The sequence below is a fragment of the Rhincodon typus genome, chromosome 6 (assembly GCF_021869965.1).
Source record: "Rhincodon typus isolate 14 chromosome 6, sRhiTyp1.1, whole genome shotgun sequence".
Lineage (NCBI taxonomy): Eukaryota > Metazoa > Chordata > Chondrichthyes > Orectolobiformes > Rhincodontidae > Rhincodon > Rhincodon typus.
Window position 1 is genome coordinate 14217539 of NC_063337.1, and position 27302 is coordinate 14244840.

The 27302-nt window shown below is 42.9% G+C and overlaps 1 protein-coding gene and 1 long non-coding RNA gene across 3 annotated transcripts in view; one reads left to right on the forward strand and one right to left on the reverse strand.

Moving 5' to 3' along the window:
* Positions 1–678: 678 nt before the first annotated feature.
* si:dkey-66a8.7 (PI-PLC X domain-containing protein 1) lies at positions 679–26451 on the reverse strand. Of its 2 annotated transcripts, none has more exons than XM_048597569.1 (8): positions 25997–26451; positions 16992–17080; positions 15401–15530; positions 11085–11218; positions 6304–6432; positions 5866–6027; positions 5079–5259; positions 679–3295 (listed from the first exon to the last, which is right to left on the reverse strand). In XM_048597569.1, the coding sequence occupies exons 2-8, from the start codon at positions 16998–17000 to the stop codon at positions 3063–3065; spliced, it is 978 nt and encodes a 325-aa protein (XP_048453526.1). In that variant the 5' UTR covers positions 17001–17080; positions 25997–26451; the 3' UTR covers positions 679–3062. The 2 variants fall into 2 exon arrangements, with proteins under 2 accessions (XP_048453526.1, XP_020372829.1); XM_020517240.2 differs by lacking the exon at positions 25997–26451 and adding an exon at positions 24330–24502.
* The window catches only part of LOC125483265, a 37623-nt gene continuing 34906 nt past the window's right edge, over positions 24586–27302 (forward strand). Inside the window, exon 1 of the long non-coding RNA XR_007262212.1 lies at positions 24586–24695. This is a non-coding gene — a long non-coding RNA (uncharacterized LOC125483265). The remainder of the gene's footprint in view (positions 24696–27302) is intronic.

The window sequence follows — 27302 nt, forward strand, 5'->3', positions numbered from 1 at the left end:
ACCCAGAAATGTATGCTGAAAAATGGTGGACTTTGGTTTTCTAAGATTACAAAGAGATCGTGATCAAATAAGTCAGTGGGCTGACAAATAGCAGATGGAATTCAATCTGGATAAATGCAAGGTATTGCATTTCGGTACAACAAACAAGGGTAGGGCTTATAAAATTAATGGTAGGGCCTCGATAGTGTTGTAGAACAGAAGGACCTGGGGTGCAGGTACATAATTCTTTAAAGTTTGTGCCACATATAGACAGGATGGTTAAAAAGGCATTTGGCATGCTTGCCTTCATTTCTCAGTCCTTTGAGTATAGGAGTTGGGAAGTCATGTTGAGGTTGTACAGGACTTTGGTGAGGCCTCTTCTAGAATACTGTGTCCAGTTCTGGTCGCCCAGTTACAGGATGGATATTATTAAGCTGGAGAGGGTTCAGAAGAGATTTACCAGGATGTTGCCAGGTATGGAAGTTTTGAGTTATAAAGGAAGGCTGGGACTCTTTTCCACTGGCACGTTGGAGGTTGAGAGGTGACCTGTTAGACGTTCATAAAATAATCAGAGGTGTAGATAGAGTTGATGGTAGTTGTCTTTTGCCTAAGACGGGGAATTTCAAGACTAGGGGGTACATTTTGAAGGTGAGAGGAGAGAGATTTTAAAAAAGACACGAGGCACATTTTTTACACAAGAGGGTTGTTCGCGTATGGAACGAACTTTCTAAGGAACAGGTGGATATGGGTACAGTTACAACATTTAAAAGACATTTGGATAAGTACGTGAATAGAAGAGGTTTGGAGCGATAATGGCTAGGAGCAGGCAGGTGGGACTGCTTAGTTTTGGATTATGTTTGGCTTGGACTGAAGGGTCTGTTTCTCTGCTGTATGACTCAATGACCTCACAGTCAGTTAATCTCTCATCAGTAACTGGCTATGCTGATATGTGAAGAATATCACATACTGTGGGGCTGCTGATATTTGCACAAACATCAGATTAAAAAAATTTCATTCATTGTGTTCAGTATAATGGAGGGAAAACACTGATCTCCTGTGTACCTTAACATGGACAGGAGATATTTCATGCGTTTTATGTTTCAAAAGACTATTGTGCAATAATATAATATTTAACAATCTCAAATATATTTCCCTGGCAAGTATATTTCTTTCTGAGCCTTACCACATGTTGAGAACTCATGAATCTCTGGAAGAGAGATAATAATGACTGGTTGGCGAATGCTGCATCTGTTTTTATTCTTTCTGTTGATCAGTACATTGTTCATTTGTAGATAAAAGAAGGAGAGGAAGTTGCCTTTTACAAGCATTATAAAAAGCTCCAGTTCTGATGAAGACTCATGATACTTGAAAGCTAATATTTAATGTTTAACTAAAAACCGAAAGAACTGCAGATACTGTAAATCAGAAACAAAAACAAAAATTGCTGGAAAAGCTCAGCAGGTCTGGCAGCATCTGTAGAGGCAAAGGAAATAACCACAATATTGGTGTAGCAGTCATGCATTTTGTTGTATTGGGATAACAACAGGACTAACCTCCAGCCAATCATTGGTTTTTAAACCCCTAAATCAAAACATGGGCTGCCTATTATTTAAGTTTTCATCCAATGGAATGTAATCTTTCTGCATGTAGTAAAGTCTGAAATGCAGCAATCACCATTTCAGCTGTTTTTATGATGAAAATGGAGAATTTTCTTTCTGCAATGAGTTATGACAATCCGGAATGCACTGTCATCAAGAATGGTAGAATCAGTTTCAACAGTAACCTTCAAAAGAGAATTGGATATAATCTATAAAATGAAAAAGAAATTGCAGGATTATGGGGAAAGAGTAGGGATGGCATTAATTGGAAAATAGAAAATGTCAGGTCTGGCAGCAATTGTGGAGAGAGATAGAGAGAAACAGAGTTAATGCTTTGTGGCTAAAGAATCTTCTTTGGAGTAATTGATTGGATAGCTCTTTCACAAAGCAAATGCAGACACAATGGAACCAAATGGCCTCCTACTGGCCTGCATGATTCTATGACTTGAGGAGACTGATGATGGCCAGGAAGCCTCTGGACATGCCAGGGCAGTGCCATGGGATTTTTTAGGTGTATCTGAATAAGCTTAAATTGGCCATAATAAACATCTCATCCACCATACAGAAAATCCAACAATATAGCACTTGCCCAGTCCTAGGTTATGAAGTTTAATTCCTGGAATTGAAGTTTAACTGCAAATTACAGATTTAGGCTGGAAATTTGCACTTCGTTGGATAGGTTGAAGGGAGTGGGAGACTGGGCGTAAAGTAGGGCATCATGTCAGTGGCTTACTTTACCCACAGTGGAGAGGTGTCAGGGTGACCTGCCCTCCCATGGTTAAAGCCACTTCATTGGCCGATTAACGCCTACATATGTTCCTTCTCCAGCAGCCATTGAGAATTTGGTAGAGAGTTACAGAACCAATCATCTTGGAGGCCTTAACTGCCAGGCTGGGGTGAGTGAGTGCCTCTGGTTCAGGTAATTCCATCCTTGGGTGACTGAGTGGAGTTTGCACAATCTCCCCGTGTCTGCGTGTTTTCCTCCTGGTGTTCCAATTTCCTCCCACAGCCCAAAAATGTGCAGGCTTACAGGGATAAGTTATGGGGATGGGGTTAGGGTTGGGTAGGATGCTTTCAGAGGGTCAGTGTGAACTTGATGGACCAAATGGCCTGCTTCCACACTATAGGGATTCTATAATTCTAACTTTTTTCCCAAAGGAAGCCCACACCAGCAAAAACAGTTCCCCCACTCTCACAAATCTGGCCCCATTTCCAATGTCCTTCACCAGGGTTTGTCAGCTTTGAAGGTAAGCCCATCTTTCTGGAGGGGAGGGTGGGTGAGCCGGTTGTCAGTAGTCCCAGCAGTGCCACCACCTGATTAGCTGGCAGCTCTCACCTTGAGCCATTACTTGGCTACAGGTTGATACAGCCAAGCAATGCAAAACACCTGAATTCCCAGCACAGAGTTCACCAAGCCAAGGTGACATCTTACGGTCTCTTACAAAAATACCTTCCAGTTTTTTTTTCAGTAAAATTTGCCAATTTTTAAATCAATATGTTGTTGAGACAAAGTACAGCAGGTACTAGGTAGCCAGCTCCTATGAAATCTCCAGCAATTATATTAAAACAGTGCTCTCCTGGTCCTGCAACCTGCTTCTTAATCCAGTCACTCAAATATGAATAGTTAGGAAAAGTCAGTCTCTTCAAAGAGCTGTGAAGATGAGTAAGGATGTACCACCAATCTTCCGTCAGGTTTATACCAGCAACGAAAAATCCATCTATATGTTAAAAAAAAGACAAAGTATTCAACAAAATATAACTTTGAAGATATTACAAGATATTCTCCTTGTAGCAAATATTATAACACACTGACCCTTATTAAGCATCACCTTGATGTTTTGGGTGCTTGACACATTAAATCTCCCATTCTCACCTCTCCATCCTCAGCTTCCTAAACAGTTCCACTGTAGCTCAATATTTTTTTTTTAAGGAACAGTGTCTCACCTTCCAACTGAGCACTTTGCAGCCATGCAGATTCAATACTAAGTTTAACATTTCAGATCATAAACACTGCTCCCTTTTTGTTTATCAGATGCAACTGATGATTATTCCATTTTATTTCTTTCGTTGTCGAAGCCTCGCAAAGTTATCTTTTTGTCATTTAATCTTTCCTGTATCCCAGCTGACCATAGACCTTCCCTTGTGTTCTTCCTACCTAGCCCACTCCCCCTCAATGCACTTGGGTTGGAATGTGTTTTTCTGGTTCTGATGAAACCCTGTCAGAAATTTTCTACATTTTCAATTAGATAAATGCTGCTTTGCTTGAGATCAGCACACACTAGGAATCAAACCCAGTGCTTTTCTAGGCTATATCGCTCCATCGTAGGAAATCTTGGACAGCATGCCTGGAATTTCCAGAGGTCTATGAATGTCAGCCCTCATAATTTGTTTTGCTGATGCAGCGAGCAAGGCTGGTTGGTGGCTGAGAATTTCATCCCATCAGTCACACATTCTGCTTTGGGAGAGATTGATAAACCAAACATCTCAGGTATTCATGCAGTTATTTATGGCACCAAAGGAGGCCATTCAGTGGGGAGGTAGTGGTGTTGTAGTAATGGCAGTGGACTAGCAAAGCTGCTGGAGGCCTGGGTGTGAACCCTACCAATGGTAAATAGTGAAATTTGAATTCAACAATATCTGAAATAAAAAAGCTAGTCTAATAGTAATCATGTAATCATTGCCAATTGTTGTAAAAACCCATCTGGTTCACTAATGCCCTTTAACAAAGAAGTCTACCATTCTTCTGGCCTACCTGTGAACTCCAGATCTGCAGCAATGTGGTTGACTCTTATCTGGGCAGTTAGGGATGGGCAATAAATGCTGGCCAGCAACGGCTACATCCCACGAACAAATGAAAAGAACATCAAGTCCATGCCAGCTCTCCATTGAGCAATCCAGTCAGTCCCATCTCCCCATTCTGCCACCGTAATCTTGCAAATTTCAGGAGCCCTTTTGTTTCAATTTCGTTATGAAATCATTGACCATCTCTACTTACACCACTCATAAGCAGCCAGTTCCAAGTCATTACCACTTGCTGCATTAAAATATCCTTTCTCACGGCCCCTTTCATCTGTTGCCTAAAACATTAAACCACTGTTCCTTGCTCTCAAAATGGGAACAGTTTTTCTTTGTCCACCTTATTGCAAACCTGTTATTCTCTTGTACACTTCTATCAAATTTACCCTCAATCCCTTATGCTCCAAGGGGAGCAAGCCTAGCTTCTCAACATGGTAGGTAAAATCCCCCATCCCTGGCATTGTGATTAATCTACTCTGCACACTTTCCAGAATTCTCACATCTTCCTAAAATGTGGTGACCAGAGCTGGATACGATACTTCAGTTGTGGCCTAACCAGAAATTTATAAAGGTTCCCTTCTTTTCAACTAATGGGCAAGATTTCTGAAAACCATTTCTAGTCACATGGTCAATTTCATAAACATGCACTGAGGTGACCACATTTGGAACACTTTATGTTTATTAAAAGGATCATATTTTCCGCACCTGGTCGTCCAGCCTGTTTCTGGTTTTCTAGATACTGGACGAGCAATTTAGGATCATATGTGTCTGCCCACCAATAAGGGATTCCAGGCCAAAGTTCTGGATATTGTTTTGCAATATTGTCATCATAGGAGATGATGACTTGGCAACCCAACTCCCAAAGCCTTCTTAGTGTTGCCAGTTCCTGTAAAAAAAAACATGTGCATTAGAGATGCATCTACTAATCGATCCAGAAACTTAACTGATTTCCAGGCAACACGATTTAAGTCCGTATCTGGAATACACCTGCCTTGATGCATATTTGGTCTTAGTTGGTGTGTATAAATCTTCCCATATCCCTTTCCCATATTTTCTTTACATCACAGTTTTGTAAAATTAATGTATATGGTCTTTTTTAATTATGGTTTTGCTAGTTATAGAAGTTATAGCTTCATAGAGTCATACAGCACAGAAACAGTCCCTTCAATCCAACCAGTCCATGCCGACCATAATCTCAAACTAAACTAGTCCCACTTGCCCACGCTTGGCCCATATCCCTCCAAACCTTTCCTATTCATGCACTTATCTATATGTCTTTAGAACATTGTGACTGTAACCACATCCACCACTTCCTGTGGAAGTTCATTGCACACACAAACCACTCTGTGTAAAAAAACAAAATTGCGTCTCATGTCTTTTTTAAAATCATTCTCCTCTCACCCTAAAAATATGCTCCGAGTCTTGAAATCCCCCACCCTAGGGAAAAGGCACCTGCAACTCATCTTATCTATTGTTGTTCAATTTTACTTACAGCAGAGGTTTTTGGATACATTTTGGACTCAAATACGTTCTTTATTTCCTGAATTAACCCCTGATGTTGTTGCTCATTCATCCCATCAAAGGACCTGCAGGCCAATATTACCACTTCCTTAGGATGAGCTTCCAGCCAAAGTCCAAATTCCTTCAAAGTCTCCTTTAAAATACAAATTTTTCAAAATGTCTATTACACTGAAAAGAGGAATGCAATTATCACAGTTAAGATCCATTTAACCTAAATGCTGACTTATCCTCCCACTCCCCTTAACATGATGGTGTTCTGCATTATGAGCACTTTGAATCATTGTTTCCAATATAACTGAGAAGAAATAAAGACAAACTGCAAACATCAAGTGGCAGCATATAATCCAACAAACCATTTATATTTCAAATCAGATTTCCTGATAATACTTCACTTTTTAGCCAGACTTACCAGAACAGTTACAGTTGTAAAGATCCCATGTACAAAGTATAAATGATCTGAAGTATCATTTGGTTTATGAGCGATCCTTAAGTCAAAGAACCGAATACCTGCTTCCAGTTGTTCACTTATACTGGATTCCTATTGTATGAAGAACAGGATTTTGGTTATTGCTCCTTTTTCACTACGAAACATAAAATTAAAACCTTAGATATGTTGCTACATTATAGCGATGACAACAATATGTACTTCCTTAGCCATAAAGCATTGTAAAAGGCTTCATACATATACCGTAGAAGTACCTTTTACTTTAAACATGTACTTAATGTATAGCTTACAGGAATGTAACAGAACGCTGTTTCAGAGGCAGATGAGGAAATGCAGTGAGTCATTACAGCTAAAGGAAACAAGAAATGGAGAAAGGAAGGTAGGGAATGGTGAAAAGATGAGTAGACAGGTATGAGGTAGTGTACTTGAAGCACAATTTCTATCCCAGATATTCCTATTGCTCATAAGCTACTTCTCACATCAACAGCAGTCAGTAACTCTGGACAGATCCCTCTTTCTGCAGCCCAGGACTGGAAACCCCTCTATAGCCTTTGCCAGATACTATACCATCTCCCAAAACAGAATTGAAGAAGAGACAAACCGAATAATCATAAAATCCCTACAGTGTGGAATCAGGGCTATTTGGCCCATCGAGTCCACACCAACCCTACGAAGACCATCGTTCCCAGATCTATCCCCTACCCTATCCCTGTGACCCTGCATTTCCCAAGGCTAATCCACCTATCCTACACACCCCTGGACACTATGGGCAATTTAGCATGGCCAATCCACCCAACCTGCACATCTTTGGACTGTGGGAGGGAACCGGAGCATAATCTAACAGGTCTGGCTAGATACCCAATAAGAGTGAAACAAGTCTGCTTATTTTCTTCTCCCTATCTCAGGGAGGTGAACATAATCTTTAGCACTCCAACTGCTACGATAAACTAATTTCTCAAAGGATTTTGTGGTTTATATAGCTTAGCATCACATCACATAAAACCAGAAGAGCATTTTCATAGATCATAGAAGATCATAGAATCCCTAAAATGTGGAAACAGGCCCTTCGGCCCAACAAGTCCACACCGACCGTTAGAGCATCCCACCCAGGCCCATCCCACATAACCCACCTAATCTACACATCCCTGAACACTACGGGCAATTTAGCATGGCCAATCCACCTAGCCTGCACATCTTTGGACTGTGGGAGGAAACCGGAGCAAACCCACGCAGACACAGGGAGAATGTGCAAACTCCACACAGACAGTCACCTGAGGGTGGAATCGAACCAGGGTCCCTGGTGCTGTGAGGCACTGAGTTGGGGTGCTCAAATCAAACCACTGTATATTAACAATTAGTTCAACATGAAGAGTGTATGCACATGATTTACCGATGTACAAGTGATGAACTAGGATACTCCTGTGCTTGACTTTATACCAACCCTTGATATGATAAGAGAGCCAGGAGAGGGAGCAAATAAAAATTGTATAAAGAATCTGACAGACTGACCTATAGATAACATCACAAAGTTGGGATGACAAATTCAGAGGTACAAAAAGTTTACAGATACAACATTACAAACATGAGACCTAGCACATGCACAAAGACATCACAGCAGATTACCTGCTATTGTGCCTCCTACTAATTGAAAAAGCATAAACAGGAGCTTTCTTGTATTTGAATACACCGCAAACAATACAGACTCACTTATGCGTGAAATGTAACAACTTGGAATTCAGGTGACCTTAGTAATCAAAGGTAAGGCCTCAGCTATATCACTGTGTCTTATTCTTGGTACTGCAATCAAAGAAGGATATCAAGATTTTGGACAGTGCAGCAGACGTTTACTAGAATGATAAACGATGTTAGTGCAGCCTGGTTCAATTATCTTCACACTCTAACTGTACCTTTGGAACTCAGTCTAGACCCCCCAAGTGTAATGACACCAGATATTGATCTTTGATGTGAAATGTTGCATTAAGAATGTGTGTACATGTGAAAGTCTAAAATAGTAATTCACAACTATACTGTCTACATGGGACTGGTTTGTATCACAACTGTGATTTTTAGTAAACAAGGTTGTACAGTGGCCAAACACCTCCAGAAACTGAGATAACAAGGTGTAGAGCTGGATGAACCAGAAACTGCATTGGAATCTAGTCCAGATGAGTGGAATGAAGCCCTATACGACATAGGTTGGGGCAAACTTGATTTGGGCACAAACTGACATTAATTTTAAGTTAAACTAGTATTGACTGACGCCACAGGATGAAACATGTTGAGAATGAGATAAAAAGGTCACACTGGCACTTGTCACCCATTGCAGCGAATGCACAGTATGAAACAATATTATAGGAAACTTTGATTTACATCTATCCTGACTTTATCCTTTATCTCTGGGGAAAGTGGGAGCTATTCTGATAGGTTGGGCTTCACCTGATTAATGCTAGAAAGAGAGTCCTGGTGAATCACATAACTAGGGCAGTGGATGGGGTTTTAAACCAAATAGTAAAGGGAGGCGATTAGGTTCAGTTGTATGGAGACTTATGGAAAATGTTAAGGAGGTAGTGCTAAGCAGAAGTTACTAAAGTTTCCAGAACAAGTAATACAACAGAGAGTATGGAAAGGCTCAGGAATCTAATTTCAGACACCGCAGATAAAAGGACAACTATGAGAATGGAAACAGTCAGCACAGGACTGAGGGTATTGTACTTAATGCACACAGTATACAAAACAAGGTAAATGAGCTTGTAGCGCAGATTGAAATTGGGGTTTACAATGTCGTGGGTATCAAGCAACTGGCTGCAAGGGGATCAGAGCAGGGAACTAAACATCCAAGAATACGTGATCTATCGACAGGACAGGTAGATGGGCAGAGGGGGCAGGGTTACTTTGTTAGTAAGAAATGAAATTAAAATTATAGCAAGAAGTGATATAGAGTCAGAAGGTGTAGAATCTGTTTGGGTAGTGTTGAGGAACTGCAAAGGAAAAAGGACACAGTTGAAAGTTATGTACAGGTCTCCTAACGGTTGTCAGGAAATGGGGCAAAAAATAAATCGGGAGGTAGAAAAGGCACGTTAAGATAATATTGCAATAATCATGGGGGCTTTCAATATACAGGTGGCCATAGAAAATCAGGTTGGTAGCGGATCTCAAGAAAAGGGATTTGTGGCATGTCTATGAGATGAGTTTTTTGGAGCAGCTTGTGGTAGACCCCACTAGGGAACAGGCAATTCTGGATCTGGTGATTTGTAATGAGGCAGACCTGATTAGGGATCTTAAGGTGGGTAAAGAATTGGTAGGTGGAATACAATGTGGGAAATTGTGAGGTTATGGATTTTGGTAGGAAGAATAGAAGCATAGACTAATTTCTAAATGAAGAAACCTGAAGCGCAAAAGGACTTAGGAGTCCTAATTCAGGATACCCTTAAGGTTCAGTTGGCAGTCAGGGAGGCAAATGCAATGTTAGCATTCATTTCAAGAAAGCAGAATATAGAGCAGAGATGTACTGCTGAGGCTGTATAATGCTCTGGTCAGAACTGTGTTTGAAATGTTGTGAGCAATTTTGGGCCCTGTATCTAAAGAAAGACGTGCTGGTGTTGGTAGGGATCCAGAGGAGGTTTACAAGAATGATAAAAGTCTCGTCATGCGAGGAGCACTTGAGGATTCTGGATCTGTACTCAATGGAGTTTAGAAGGTTGAAGGGGGAATCTCACTAAAACTTACAGAATACTGGGAGGCCTGCACAGAGTGGTATGGAGAAGATGTTACCACTAGTAGGAGAGACTAGGAACCGAGGGCACACCCTTAGAGTGAAGGAACGATGGTTCGGAACTGAGATGAGAAGGAATTTCTTCAGCCAGATGGTGATTAATTTGTGGAACTCATTGTCACAGGAGGTCAAGTCATTGAGTGTATTTAAGACAGAGATAGATAGGTTCTTGATTAGTAAGGGGATCAAGGGTTACAAGAAGAAGGCAGGGGAAAGGGGTTGAGAAACATATCAGCCATTATCGAATGGCAGAGCAGACTCACTGGTCCAAATGGCCTAATTCTGCTCCCACATCTTATGGTCTTATGGTCTCCAGAATGCTTATACAAAAGCAAAATACTGTGGATGCCAAACAGCTGAAATAACAGAAAGTGCTAGAAAAACTCAGCAGGCCTGGCAGCATCTATGGAGAGAGAAACAAAGTTGACATTTCAAATCCTGTATGACCCTTCATCAGAACTGAAAATGGCTGGAGAATGATAGTTTTATGCTGCTAACAAAAGGGAAGAGTGGTAAGTGGAACAGCTGTAAGAATGTCCAAAGCAAACGACGAGTGGAGAGTTAATCGAAGTAGAGGAGAGATATGGATGCAAAATGTGTGCTCATAATAGATGTGAGTGGTGGAAAATAGATTGACTTTGCTCAGAGCAAACCCATGCAATCAAGATACTGTGTGACTGTGTGTGTGTCTGTGTATGTCTGTTTTTGAGTGTGTGTGTTGTGTGTCTGTGTTTGAATGCGCGTGCATGGGGTGGAAGACAGTGTTCAAGTGCTGAAGTTGTTGAACTCTGAGTTCAGTTCTGAAGGCTGTAAAAGTGCTCAAGTAGAAAATAAGCAGCTGTTCCTCATGTTTGCTTTGAGTTTTGTTGGGGCACTGCAGCAGGCCTTGACGAGAAATATAAGCAGAAGAGCAAAAACACTAAATCAGGGTGCAAAGTGGACTGATAAAGCAGTTTGCAAAGTTGTAGTTTACCTGTGTCCTACACCATTTATATATCTCTGGTCGAATGATACAGGGAATTACATGATCCAAATAGTTTAAAATCTTATCTGAAGGTTTGATTGGAGAGTTTAAATCTAAACAATAGGTCATCGAGTCATGGCTTCCTAGAAGGGACAAAAGCAGGTCCACTGTTAAAACTTTGTACGATTACTTCAAGTGAATCAACCACACTCCTGCTTACAATATTTATATTTTATACACGATAAATACAAAGCAATGGATAACATCCACCAGGATTCCTCACTACACCTGATCTGAATGGTTCTCCATCAGCTGTGTGCCCCAGTCACAGCCTTTCACTTTCGATCAGTACTCCAAGCTCTTTGGAACTCTCAACCCAAACTACTTCTTTCACGTCCTCCACACTAGTTCCTTTTTCAAATATAGCTACGTGACATTTTAAGTGTACATATGTGGGCAGACAGGCCTTCCACTGAACACCTAAGGAAACTGATGGACCTTTAGAACTGCAGTGTTCTGCTTGAGTATTATTACTAAAGTGGGATTTGAACACTGGACTCTCTTGATTCTCGAATGATTTGACACAAAATCATTCATATTACTGTTGTGATCCCAGCTGATGGTCAAATCAGATCATAGAGTGAAATATGGCTTGATAGATCATACATTTTACTTCAGTTACCATAGAATTTGGATGCCTTTTGGATCCTTCTGGACGCCTTTGCCTTTCTAAAATAACTTCCCTCTGTCTATGTCTCTCCTTGTGTCAAAGGACACCTTGTTGCTAAGCAGCAGTCCATTTTTTTCCTCTCTTCTATTTGTTGTTTTTTGAAGCATAGAAGTATTCCTAAAGACTTTTTTAAAGCCTCATCTAATGCACATAAATACATTTCCAGGCAACCCATCACCATTCTCAGAACTTAAAAATGAAACTACAACTGTCTTCCCTTCTTCACACACACAATATAGAAACACAAATCAACCTTAAGGCTGTACATGTTCATTGTCATCATAGAATCCCTACAGTGTGGAAACAGGCCCTTCGGCCCAACAAGTCCACACCGACCCTCCGAGCATTCCAACCACCCACCTAATCTACACATCCCTGAACACTATGGGCAATTTAGCATGGCCATTTTACCCAACCTGCACACCTTTGGACTGTGGGAGCAAACCGGAGCACCCGGAAGAAACTCACGCAGACACTGGGAGAATGTGCAAACTCCACACAGACAGTCACCCGAGAGCGGAATCAGATCTGGGTTTCTGGCATTGTGAGGCAGCAGGGCTAACCACTGAGCCACCGTGCCACCCTGGGAATATCTGGGAACAGACAATAAATACAGGAACAGGCCATAGCTGCTTGAGAATAAATAGAAATCGTGTTGAAGGCTATTGCAACAAGAGCTAAAAACTGGGCTGGAACTAAATCTCCTACAGCATTTAAATTGTAACCAGCTTTACATTTCTGCTAAACAGTTCAGTTTCTGGGCACCCCCCAACATTTGTACCATTAAATCCAGCACCTTAATTCCAAGTGTAAACTTGTTACCCTATGTTACTATGGGGAAAAAGATCTGCTATTGGGATAAGGGGGATGGTTAAAGCTGCATCAATTAGGATTTAATGAGAAGAAGAAACTTTGTTACAATATGGCCATGTTTGATCCTCAGCCTCTGAACCCTGAAATGGAAAATTGTTTCATTCAGCACAATTGATATCTTTCAGCAATTATGAATCGATAAGCATCAATGCCAGAGGAGAGGGAAAGAAATCAGTTAAGAAAAGGGAGTATCCTATACTTTTGCAGACATTCCCTAAGTTCACTATCTCCCTTCACATTACATACAAACACTGACACCCTTTTCTGTAACCAAACATGGGGATACAATCACTGACAAGAGTTGTATAAAACATTCCTTGCCTTCCTCCAGTGTCTAATAAAACTAAAGGCACCAATTTCACTTAAATACCTTACATTAGGTATGGGTTTGCGAAGGAAAAGAATGTTTGATTAACTTGTTGGAGTTTTTTGAACATGTTACAAATAATATTGACAAAGGAGAGGCACTGAACCTAGAATACTTAGATTTTCAATAAGCCCGCAGGAGCATTGTTAGAAAAGTGGATGGGATAGCAGGTAATGTACTGACATGGATTAATGATTGGGTAACAGACAGAAAACAAAGTAAGAACAAATGGTTCATTCTTGTCTTGTCAAGCTGTGACCAGTGAAGTACGACGAAGATTGATACTCAGACCTCAGCTGTTTACAATATATAGCAATGTTATGGATTTGGGGACAAAATGTGATATTTCCAAATCTGCAGATGAAACAAAGCTAAGTGTGTTGTGAGAAGGATGTAAAATGTCTTCAAGATGATTTGAACAGGCTTAGTGAATGGGCAAGAACATGGCAGATTAAATATAATGTAGAAAGATGTGACGTGATTCACTTTAGTATGAGAAACAGTTGTACACAGTATGTCTTAAATAGTAAGAGATTGGAAAATACAAATGCACAAAGGGACCGAGGTGTCCATATCAATAAGTCACTGAAGGTTAACATGCAGGTGCAGCAAGCTATTACGAAGGCTGATGGAATGTTAGTCTTTATCACAGGAGGATTTGAGTACAGGAGCAGTGAAGTCTTGCTCCAATTGTGTAGGAACAGACCACACATATAGTACTGCATGCAGTTTTGAATCATAGAGTCAAAGAGTCTTACAACATAGAAACAGACCTTTCAGTCCAACTAGTGCACGCCGATCATATTCTCAAATCAAACTAGTTCCACTGGCCTGCATTTGGCCCATATCCCTCTAAACATTTCCTATTCATGTACTTATCCAAATGTCTTTTAAATGTTTGAACTGTACCAGCATCCACCCCTCCCTCTGGCACTTCATTCCACACATGAACCACTCTCTGTAAAAAGGTTGCCCCTCATTTCCTTCTAAAAACTTTCTCCTCTCACCTTAAAAATATGTCCCCTAGTTTTTAACTCCCTACACTCGGGAAAAGACCCTTGGTATTCGCTTTGTCTATGCCTCTCATGATTTTATAAACCTCTATAAGGTCACCCTTCAACCTCCTATGCTCCAGTGGAAAAGATCCCAGTCTATCCAGCCATTTTTTAAAAACTCAAACCCTCCAGTCCTGGCGACATCCTGGTAAGGGGATTTTTTCTGAAGAAGGGTCTAGGCCCGAAACGTCAGCTTTCCTGCTCCTCTGCTGCTGCTTGGCCTGCTGTGTTCATCCAGCTCTACACCTTGTTATCTCTGACATCCTGGTAAACCTTTTCTGAACTGTCTCCAATTTAATAATATCCTTCCTATAGCAGGGCAACCAGAACTGCACACAGTACTCCAGAAGAGGCCTCATCATCATGCTGTGCAACCTCAACATGACATCCCAACTTCTATACTCAAAAGTCTGAGCAATGAAGGCAAGTGTGCTAAACCCCTTCTTAAACACCCTGTCTACCTGTGGCACAAATTTCAAAGACTTATGTACCTGAAGCTCTAGGTCTTTCTGTTCTACAACACTACCCAGGGCCTTACCATTAATTGTATAAGTTCTGTCCTCGTTTGTTTTACCAAAATGCAATACCCGACATTTATCCAAATTAAACTCCATTTGCCACTCTTCAGGCCATTGACTCAATTGTTCAAGGTGTCTTTGTAATCTGAGATAACCTTCTTCATTGTTCACTATACCATCAATTTTGGTGTCAATGGCAAACTTACTAAGCACGCCTCCTATATTCTCATTCTTATCTCAGGAAAGATATTATTGCTATGGAGGGAATGCAACTTGTTCCCAGCGTGGCAGGACTGTTCTCTGAAGTGAGCTTGGGCAAACTAGTTCTGTATTCTTGAGAGTTTCAAGTAAGAGTTTCAGTAAGGTGATTTTACTGAAACCAACAAAATACTTAAAGGAATAGAGAGGGCAGATGCAGGTAAGATGTTGACTAGAACTTTGCCTTGTTAGGGAAAACAATTTAAAAAATAAAGGGAATGCAACTTAGGGTCTGAGCTGAGGAGAACTGTTTTTCACTCAGAGGGCTACAGACCTTTGGAATTCTCTACACAGAGGCCTGTGCAAGTTCAGTCTTTGAGTAATATTTTAGGTAGCGATGGATCGATTTCTGATTACCGGTGGCAAACAGAGTTTTAGAATGAGGTGGGTAAAAGAAAGTGTTTAGTCAGCCATGATTATGTTGAATGTCTGAACAGGTTCGATGGGCTGAATGGCCTGTTCCTGTTCTATCCTATTCTTGTTGACCACAAAAGACAACATTGGGATCAACCACTCATCATTACCTGGAATCGCCAAATTGCAGAGTGACTTATCCCATAGCTTTTCTGGTAAGTCTGACATCCAGTGGGCAAACCGGTTCTGAAGAACACTTGAAAATGATATTTGTTGCTTTCTCCTCGAATCTGCCATTTTCTACAGAATGTTGTAAAGGAGACACCAGTTATACATGATGTTCTTACCTCTGAGACTGAAGCATCAGTTTTGTTCCAAAGTACAGATCACATGGGCAGTAGTCCCTAACCTGGCAGTTCACAAAATCAGCTGTATCATCGGTAGGGATCTAGATGCCATATCAGAGTCTGATCACCATGCAAGAATAGTTCCTTATTCTTCATTGATCATTGAATCCCTACAGTGTGGAAACAGGCCATTCGGCCCAACAAGTCCACACCGACTCTCAGAGCATCCCACCCAGACCCATTCCCCTCTAACCCACCTAATCTACACATCCCTGAACACTACGGGCAATTTAGCATGGCCAATTCACCTAACCTGCAGATCTTTGGACTGTGGGAGGAAACTGGAGGTAACCCACGCAGACAACATGCAAAATCCACACAGACAGTCGTCCGAGGCTGGAATCGAACCCAGGTCTCTGGCGCTGTGAGGCAGCCGTGCTAACCACTGAGCCACCGTGCCGCCCTATTCTTCTATAGGATATGGGCATCACTGGCAAGGCCAGCAACTACTGACGATCCCAAGATGCCCTTCAACTGATTACCGTTTTAAACTATTTCTGAGGGAAATTAAGTATCAACCACATTGCTGTGGGTCTGGAGTCAGACCATGTAAGGACAGCAGATCTCCTTCCCTAAAGGACATTGGTGAGCCAGACAAAGATAGACAATAGTTACATGGTCACCATTACACTAGCTTTTAATTCCAGAACTTTTTTCAATGAGTTCAAGTTTCACAATCTGCCATGGTAGGATTTGAACCTATGTCCTCAGAATATTAGTCTGTGTCTATAGATTACTTAGTCCGTGTCTATAGATTACTTAGTCCAGCGACATTACCACCAGATCACTGCCTCCCCCCTCTGTAACACCACCCTCAGATACCCTGGTGGATGACACAGGAGAGAGAGTGGCTTTACTTCTCAACCTGTTACAGATCTTTATGTCCATTTAATGCCTAGTTCATTTCGGACTGTGGGAAATCTTTGCACTCATCAAGTGAAAGGAAAACGCATGGGGGAAGGCGGCGAACAGAAACATAATCATTCAAAATTCCAGCATACATTGTCAGAAACTCCAAACACGGATGCAGAGTAAAGTTCCCACTATCTTGCTGAACAATGTGCCTCGGGACTATCATACCCAAAATACATTCACTCTCCTGTACTTTCCACATATGCTGTGGCCTCTGAATGAAGCTGAATCCCAGACTGGGGACAGCGTTTTTCCTTTGCTCTGGGTCCATGTTCGTTAAAAGCGACTCAGCAAATTTAGTTTGAACAGGACATTCAAACCCAAAAGCAGGAAGAACTGGATTTAAACCCAACTAAAAGACACCTGTACACCCTGAAACCTACAGTACCACCCAGTAATGACACAGTCTAGCCCATTTTAAAGAAGCAGAGTTAGCAAGTACCTTGGTCATTGACTTGTTCGCTAGGCTGGGTGCAATGCATTGTCCAGTCAGAGATTTCACTCAAGTGTCCCCATCTGCAGTGGGTCAAACTGAAAACATAAGATGTAATGTAATGAGGTCATAATGATTCAACAGCAGAATTATGCAAATCAAGCTATCACACTTTGTAATTTGAGTAGTAATTTTAACTCCCCAATAATGAATAGGTTTGAGTCAAGTGCAAAGTTAACATTTCAAACCCAAATCCAATTCAGCTTGCACCCAACACTTCTGGTTTAATGGAAACAGGATGGAGGCAAGTGGCCAATCCACTGTCAGGAAGTGGAATACCTTTAAGGAGGCTGCATGGCTCCATTTTAACATGCTTTCCAATTTTAACGAATGCTGTCTGGGGTTCCCTGCCCTTGGAAATCCCAGAAGATCAAAGGACATGAGACAGGATGGATCCATTAAGTAAATGTTTTTACAGCACTGCTTGCAGGCTAATAGGTACAGGAAGCTACACCCCAACATCTCCCATCAATCTGTCCGATTTCCAATCCTACAATATCTTCTACCACTTGTGACCACAGAAGTGTTTTGCCTACTCAACTATCCCCCAAGCCTGTCTGTTTTCCTCCCACCACCCCAGATCAAACTGCTCCTCTAGTCCTTTCAAAGATTTGTCTTTCTTGCTTGACAGGCAGCCAGTCTATATCTGGCTTCTGTGCAGTACAATCTCTGGGTGGGACTTTGTACATGTTGAGCCATGGCTTGAAGGAAAATGTTTTCGTCAAAGAGAGCTCTTTCATTAGAACTTTAGCTAGAAAGAACTATGATTCATTTTTCACCAGCTTATATAAAACCCTTTTTACAGGGTAACTGCAGGAGGGGCACCAACCATTGGAAATGGCTCAAAGATAATGGGAAAGATTTAAAAGGGACCCGAGGGGCAACGTTTTCACACAGAGGGTGGCGCGTGTATGGAATGAGCTGCCAAAGGAGGTGGTGGAGGCTGGTATAATTACAACATTTAAAAGCATCTGGATCGGTACTTGAATAGGAAGGGTTTAGTAGGATATGGGCCAAATGCTAGCAAATGGGACTAGGTCAGATTGGGATGTCTGTTCAGCACGGACGAGTTGGACCAAAGGGTCTGTTTCTGTGCTCTATGACTCTATGACTTTTTGACTCCAGCAGGCTGACTGCAGGAAGGGAGAAAAACTTAAAACCCCCTTAATTTTGGGTTTCCCGCATACAACTCTGGTCTGAGCTCACAGCTCAGTAAACATAATTTCTAAACCTGTAAGACCTTCTCAGTACAAAAAGTGAGTGAGAAGAAGACTGGCTCTATACTAATGGTGATTATAATGGAAAACCAGGAGTGGTTAAATGAAAGAAATCCCTGATACTCACTTTATAATCAACAAATAACAATTTATCTATTTAACTCTAACAGTTAACAAATTAACAGAACTACTAACAAACTGAACAATTCCCCTTAACTACTAACTATTCCTGAATAAAACAAAGTTCTAATGATACGCTGCTCCCAAAGATAACAAGTCCCACTTATATAAACCAAATTAATTGTAAAAAATTAAAGCTTAATCTCTCGAAATTACAGCCAGGATAAACCTTCTGGAATGTTCTTTCTGCCTTCTCTTCTGCCCTCCAGTCAGGAACGCCTTCTTCCATCGAATTCTTGTGTCAGGAATATTAGCTAAGAGGGCCATTGTACCTTTATTTAGATAGTGCTTACTCTGAGATCTTAGAGATTTGTGTGAGAGCCATTGATTTTCTCCTTCTTTACAATTTAATGCCATGAATGCTTGCTATTGACAATCCCACCTGTCTCCTCATAACACACAGAAAGGCCTACATTCTGAACTTTAAATCTTAATTGGAAAGAAATTGGTGGTTTCTGGAATGAGTATAATGGTATATAACATGAACAATCTTACAATAATGAAGCAACATAGGGGACAGTGAGGAAACAGCTCATTTCAATGTCCTAAAAATTACCTTGTACAAGTGACAATGAGTTGTGAGGGGTGTACAGTCACATCAAGCGTTTTCAGTTTTTCCAACTAGGGGATGAGTCAGCAGTCAGTCTATCAACATACGCAAATTCACGTTGTTGTCCTGAATAGATTTTTGTCAACATTTGAGGAAATTCCACTGTCACAAATTAGCAGAGTTGCAATTGCAAATTCTAAATATTTGCATGTTACATATGTTGTTGTTCCTACAGTGGTCTACAGGGCTGTGCATTCCACTATCACAGTGATTGCAGTAAAGTACAGAACACCAGCAAAAAACAAAATAAACCATATGGAACTAGTATGGAACTCCCACTTCCTACAGACTAAGGGGGTGGCCATGGGAACCCGCATGGGTCCAAGCTATGCCTGCCTCTTCATAGGATACGTGGAACAGTCCGTCTTCCGCTGCTACATTGGCACTATCCCCCACCTCTTCCTCCGCTACATGGATGACTGCATTAGCACTGCCTCATGCTCCCACGAGGAACTTGAACAGGTCATCAACTTTACTAACGCCTTTCACCCCAACCTCAAATTCACCTGGACCATCTCTGATACCTCTCTCTCCTTCCTGGACCTCTCTGTCTCCATCCCTGGTGACTGCCTCAAAACCAACATCTATTTCAAGCCCACTGACTCCCACAGCTACCTAGACTACACCTCCTCTCACCCACCTTCCTGCAAGAATGCGTTCCCTACTCCCATTTCCTCTGCCTCCACTGCTTCTGCTCCCAAGATGGGGCGGTCCACTGGTGAACATCCCAGATGTCCTCTTATTTCAAGGACCGTAATATCCCCCCTCTGGTGATCGAAAATGCCCTGAACTGCATCTCTTGTGTTTCCCGCACCTCTGCCCTCACATCCCCTCCCCCCAAGAAAAACAAACACAGAATCCCCCTTGTCTTCACACATCACCCCACTAACCTCCGTATCCAACGTATCATTCTCCACCACTTCCGCCACCTACAATCTAACCCCGCAACCACAGAGATATTTCACTCCCCACCCGTATCTGCCTTTTGTAGGGACTGCTCTCTCCACGACTCCCTCGTCCGCTCCACACTCCCCACTAACCCCATCACCCCTGGCACCTTTCCTTGTAACTGCAGGAAGTGCTACACCTGCCCCTACGCCTCCCCCCAACCTCCATCCAAGGAACCAAACAAACCTTCCACTTCAGACAGAAGTTCACCTACACATCCGTCAATGTGGTCTATCACATCCGCTGCTCCTGACGTGACCTCCTCTATGTTGGTGAGACCAAGCGGAGGCTCAGAGACCGTTTTGTAGAGCACCTGCGCTCTGTTCGTGACAAACAACACCTTCCAGTTGCGAACGACTTCAACTCCCTCTCCCACTCCCTGGACGACATGTCCATCCTGGGCCTCCTCCAGTGTCACAATGACACCACCCAGAAACTGGAGGAGCAACACCTCATATTCCACCTCAGGAGCCTACAGCCTAAATGGTCTAATGGCCCAATGGCCTGAATGTTGATTTTTAGCAGTTTCAAAATCTCCCCACCCCCAGCCACATCTATGACCAACCTTCCCTCCCATCACCATCTCCTTGACCTGACACAACCTGTCCATCTTCTCTCCTACCTATCTGCTCCTCCCACCTCACTGACCAATCCCCACCACTCCCCATCTGCACCCACCTATCACCATCCCACCTACTCAGAGATAGTAAGAATTGAAGGGTCCCGACCTGAAACATCAACTTTCCTCCTCCTCTGATGCTGCCTGGCCTGCTGTGTTCCTCCAGCTCCACACTGTGTTACCATCCCACCTATCTTCCCCACCCCCACCCCTCTCTATTTATTTCTGAGCTCCTTTCACAAATACCACCCCCACGCCACATTTCTGAAGAAGGGTCCCGACCTGAAATATCAACTTTCCGCTCCTCTGATGCTGCCTGACCTGCTGTGTTCCTCCAACTCCAAACTATGTTATATCTGGAACTAGTTTTTCCAGTTTTATAATCCTTCCTCCTTCCTTTAAGACCTAGTGCAGTCACAACATGGATAGAAAACATTACCTTGAGAAAACTAAGCCAAGTTCAAGCTCATTATAGATGTGAAAGGCCATTCTGACCTTTCTAATTCATCCATGCAGAACACTCTGCATCCATGCATTGTAATCGCCAGTTGTTTCTTTGATGTCTCCAGGGTTTTGCCTATGTGGAAGCGTACATATGCTAAGCAATGTGAGAAGAAAAACTTCCTCATAGCAGCCCAAAACTTTTGCATAAATTCCAATTGCTTGTCTTTTCAAAACGTACTTTTCTCACATGACTCTGACGTTCTGGTCACTTGCCATGTTAATGTACCATGCTACTCTCGTGCTCACATTTCTGTCCTAGGCCTGCTGCAGCGCTCCAGTGAAGCCCAGTTGCAAACTAGAGGAACAGCACCTCATTTTCCGATTTAAAGTCTTTTACAGTCTTCTGGACTCATGTTAAATTCAGGAACTGCACACTGTGAGCTCTGTCTTCCATTTAACTCCCCATTTCTCTAGTATCTTGTTTGTATGGGTTTCCTTTCAGCAGAGTTGACCAATATTCTACTATTAACACCTTATAATATCATGTACTTTGGATCTATCTCTCCATAACCATTATGATTCCCTTTGCCTTTTGTCGTGACACCTGTGATCTCTAATCTCCTTTGTCTTCTAACCTTTCCCTGACTTTTCCCTTCTGTTCCACTTGTTTCCCCCACTTTTCTACAGCATAAATATATCACCTTTCTACCCCACTCATAGACTCATAAAACCATGGAGTTGTACAGCATGGAAACAGATCCTTCGGTCCAACGTCTCTATGCCAACCAGATATCCTAAATTAATCTAGTCCCATTTGCCAGCATTTGGTCCATATCCCCCTAAATCCTTCCTATTTGTGTACTCATCCAGATGCCTTTTAAATGTTGTAATTGTGCCAGCCTCCACCACCTCCTGTGGCAGCTCATTCCATACATGCACCACCCTCTACGTGAAAATGTGTCCCTTAGGTCCCTTTTAAATCATTCCCTCTCACATTAAACCTATGTCCTCTAATTTTGCACTCCCCTACCCTGGGGAAAAGACCTTGGCTATTCACTCCGTCCATGCCCCTCATGATTTTATAAACCTCCATAAGGTCACCCCTCAGCCTCCAATGCTTCAGGGAAAATAGACCCAGCCTATTCAGCCTCTCCCTGTAGCTCAAGCCCTCCAGACCCAAAAACATTCTTGTAAATCTTTTCCACACTCTTTCAACTTTAACAATATCTTTCCTATAGGGTTGTGAAGAGGAGGCATGTTGGATTCAAAACTTTAAACTTTCTCCTTTCTCCAAGATGCTGAATTTCTCGCACACTTTATGATTTAACATCAGATCTCTAGCATCACCAACATTTTCCTCTTGCTAAAATTTCCCATCCTCTCCAAGGCTTCTCCAGCCTTGCCCTGAAGCCAGGTTTTTCTCAGAGTTGCTATCTCCCTGCATACACAAATTCTGCTTTTTTTCCTTATACCCGGAAGTGCTATCACACACAACTGAGCGACTTTCCCACCACCAAAATAACAGACTTTTTTTTCCTTTTTTTAAACTACTAATCATCACCAGTAATCACCCATATAGCCAGTTAAGTATTTACAAGCAAAGCTCATTACGGGCAATTCAAATACATTCTGCTTGTTAAACTTCATTCCCACTGAACAGCTATTATTATCATTATTACTTCACATATGCAAATCCTCAAAGTCATGATGGCCTCTTCATTTGCTGAGTTTGAGGCAATCAGTCTGTCACTTAGATTGTATGGAGGATACTCCTCATAGTCATGCACAGAATTATTTGTGTCTCTCTCCACCAGAGCAAGGGGTTTGGACTGAGATCTCAGCTCCTGACTGCTGACCATCCATTTCGGCCAGCACCGTATGTAAATCCTTTCTCCCTGCCTTGGTGCAGGCAATTTGTGTCAATCCTCCCTCTATGCTACCCTGCCTTCAGTCTGAGCTGGTGGCTGAAAGTATGAGATCAGGTAGACGTGTCTCTTCTGCCTCTGTGCTGTGCTGCTCATGTCCTTCACCCTTCTGCTTGACTTGGTCTTAGTTCTTGGCTGTCTCATCCACCGCAAGCAAACTGCCTTTTTTAAGGGCTGTGCCTTTACTTTCAATATCCCTTAACAGCTGCCTTTAATCCCATGTTCCTAGGGAAGCCTGTGCTAGGGAAGACCAAGGAGTCTTCTGGACAAATACGAGTGATGCAAGAGGGACTCCGAATGAGTGAATTGGCCACTTAAGAGTTGTAAGTTTTAGTTGATTTTAACACAGCCTCCTCCCCCACTCCATTGAGCCCCTTCCCCGGCTCCTTTCATGTTTAAACTACCCTCCACTCTCACATCTTAAGGTCAAAAATCACACGACACCAGGTTATAGTCCAACAGGTTTATTTGAAAACGCAAGCTTTTGGAGCTCAGCTCCTTCCTCAGGTGCAGTGTGAGAGAGGGGGTATAAGACACAGAATTTATAAGCAGAAAGGTAACAACCCCAAAACTGACTACCTCTTGTTGAATCTTTAATCAGTCAGGAAGAAGACCACTGATTGAAATGCAAAATCCAGATTCCTTTCAAGACATTGTCCCGACATAATTAAAGGCTTTATCATTGAATCATTTATTGTCACGTGTATTCAATGTAAAAATTACAGTGAAAAGTGTGCACCTTCATCGTAGATACATGGTGCCATTCTCATTAACTTAGAATAGGATGAGAGAAAAAAAGATAACTTAAGAGAGACAACAAGGTGCAGGGCTGGATGAACACAGCAGGCCAAGCAGCATCATAGGAGCAGAGAGGCTGACGTTTCGGGCCTAGACCCTTCATCAGAAAAGGGGGAGGGGAAGGGGGTTTTGAAATAAATAGGGAGAGAGTGGGAGGCGGATAGAGGAGAGGAAACAAACAGGTCGAAGAGGCGGGGATGGAGCCAGTAAAGGTGAGTGTAGGTGGGGAGTTAGGAAGGGGATAGGTCAGTCCAGGGAGGACGGACAGGTCAAGGGGGCGGGATGAGGTTGGTCGGTAGGAGATGGAGGTGCGGCTTGAGGTGGGAGGAGGGGATAGGTGGGAGGAAGAACAGGTTAGGGAGGCGGGGACGAGCTGGACTGGTTTTGGAATGCGGTAGGGGGAGGGGAGATTTTTTCTCCTTTCTTCTCTCTCCCTCTGTAGTAATTCTATCCCCCCTCCCCACTCCTTTTAACTACCTACGTAAGGAGTCGGGAAGCAGCCGGGTCGTGACTGGGAATCACGTGGCGGGAGCTGAATGCACTTACACTTAAGAGAGTCCAACTTTCCTTTTCACTGCCGCAGTCCCACTCTGGGTTTTCCAGCCCTCGCCATTCCTCCGCTAGAGTCCCACTCAGGCTTTCCAGCCCACACCATGCCGATGCCAGTGTCCTGCTCTCGCCAGACAACTCCCATTCCACCGTCGCTGCAGGACACAACCCGCACATTCAGCTCCCGCCACGTGATTCCTTACGTAGGTAGTTAAAAGGAGTGGGGAGTGGGGATAGAATTACTACAGAGGGAGAGAGAAGAAAGGAGAAAAAAAGAACGCAACAACAAAGAAAGAAAGAAAGAACGAGAACTGGCGAGCAGAGTGAGCTGCGAATGGAGCAACTTAACCTGCCACTATCAATGTATGAGAGGTGACATCTTAGGTCAGACAATGTGTGAGGTCTTGCTTAGAATCTGTCTATGTTTTAAATTGGGGTCACGTTTTTTTTGAGCAAAACAGAATGTACCTGCAATTATACAATTATTTTGGATGAAATCATTCATGTGTGTGCATGTCTGTGTGTGTGCTTGAGAAAGTGAGAGAGAGTGTATGTGAGAGAGGGTCTGTGTAAGTGTGCGTATGTTTGTGTGAGAGTGTGTGTGTGTGTTCGTATGAGAGTGGGAGTATATAGTGTGGTGGGGTCACCTGTTTGGCAACTGAACCCAAGATCACGATTGAGGCCATTTTCATGGGTATGGAACTTGGCTATTAGCTTCGCGCGCACGCGCACACTTACACAGACCGTCTCTCACACATATACACACACACTCTCACACCCATACATTCCCTCACATTCACTCTCTCAAGGACAAACATACACACACGTCAGTAGTCTCCTTCCTAACTGATTAAAGTTTCAACAAGAAGCGGTCAGTTTTGGGGTTGTTACTTTCTACTTATAAGTTCTGTGTCACACTATACCTGAAGAAGGAACTGAGCTCCAAAAGCTTGCGTTTTCAAATAAACGTGTTCAGAGGAAGGATCACCGGACCTGAAATGTTAACTGATTTTTTTTTTCCTTCACAGACGCTGCCAAACCTGCTGAGCTTTTCCAGCACCTTCTATTTCTGTTGGACTATAACCTGGTGTTCTGTGACTTTCGATCTTGTCCACCCCAGTCCAACACCGGCATCTCCACCTCACATCTTAATATACTGGAGCTATTTTCCCTGGAACGTCAGAGACTGGGGGAAGACCTTATAGAAATTTATAAAATCATGAGGGGCATAGACAGGCTGAATAGCCAAGGTTTTTTTCCTAGGGTGGGGGAGTCCAAAACTAGAGGGCATAGGTTTAAGATGAGAGGGGAAAGATTTAAAAAGAACCTGAGGGGTAACTTTTTCACACAGAGGCTGGTATGTGTATGGAAATGAACTGCCAAAGGAAGTAGTGTAGGTGGGTAAAATTACAACATTTAGAAGGCATCTGGTTGGGTATGTGAATAGGGAGGGTTTCGGGGGAAATGGGCCAAATGGGACTAGGTCAGATTGGGATATCTAGTCTGCACAGATGAGTATGACTCTTTAAGGGGATTCTGAAATCCCACCTCTCTGACCAACCTTTGGCCAACTACCTCCAGATCCCTGTCTGTTAGACTGTGCTGTGTAAAGCTCCCGCGAAGCGCCATCGTCAAGTTTCATTGCAGGCGCTATCAAAATGTACCTTCTTGTTTGTTGGGATTCCGGAGACTGCACGATGCCCCAATCTCAGTCCATGTGCGCGTTAATTATAAAACCAAAACATTAAATTCAGGGCGGAGTAAAATCGTGGATAAACGATGTTCCGAGACGCCGAGAGAAGGAAAGCCTATGCTCGCCAGCTTGGGGAAAGGCCTGTTCTCTGGGCTGCCCCTGGTTGTAAATTTTCCGACATCTCCATTCCTGTGTTTCAGCTGCTGCCTTTTCTTGCCGGAATGTGTGTATACACTGACACACCGCTCCCCTGCAGCCTGTTAGCATCTCCCCACTGTGCACAGATGTCTCTGTGAATACGGATCAAACACATTGTGAATGCAAGCCGAGTCACCCAGAGACATTATTATTGCCGTGTCCGCTTTTACAGCTTCACTGGCTGCATCTGATCATTCCTCCGTGTGCAACATCTGTATCCGGCGGGTTGAAATGTAACAACATTTGGAAGAGTTGTTTTTGACCGACACAATTGCGAAAGGCTGTGGTTCTCTATGACTCTAATATTCCTCCATTTCGCAATCTGCTTCCCTAAAACACCGGGGGTGCTGTCACTAACACATTTGTAAGGAGCCCACGTTCGCCCACTTTATACATTCACCGTTTTCAGCAATTTACAGCGGGTTTGGTGATGGTGGGGTGGGGTTTAGAAATCTCTCTTTCACACACACACATCATACACATACGTTGACTCAGTGTTTAGCACTACTGCCTCACGGTGCTAGGGATTTGGGTTCGATTCCACCCTCAGGCAACCGTCTGTGTGGAGTTTGCACATTCGGCCGGTACCTGCATGGTTTGCTCTGGCTTCCCTCCCAACGTCTAAAGATATGTGCCCTTAGGTGGACTGGCCATGGGAAATGCAGGGATAGGGGTCTGGGTGGGATGCTATTTGGAGGGTCAGTATGGGCTGAATGGCCTGCCCCCACACTGCAGGGATTCCATGAATTTGCTGAGCTTGTGCTCCCAACTGGAAGTTTGGTTTCCTGGCCTCTGGGCTTGGACCAGGGTAACGGAGTCCAAACCTAGAGGGCATAGGTTTAAGGTGAGGAAAAAGCTTTAAAAAGGACCTGACAGGCAATTTCCTCACACAGAGGGTGGTGTGTGTATGGAATGCACTGGTGGAGGAGGCTGGTATAGCCTCCTCCACCAGTGCACCAGCCTCCTCCACCAGTGCATTCCATACACACACCAATAACAATAACAACCTGTAAAAAGCATCAGGATGGATATATAAATAGGAAGACTTTAGCCAAATGCTGGTAGATGGGACTCGATTA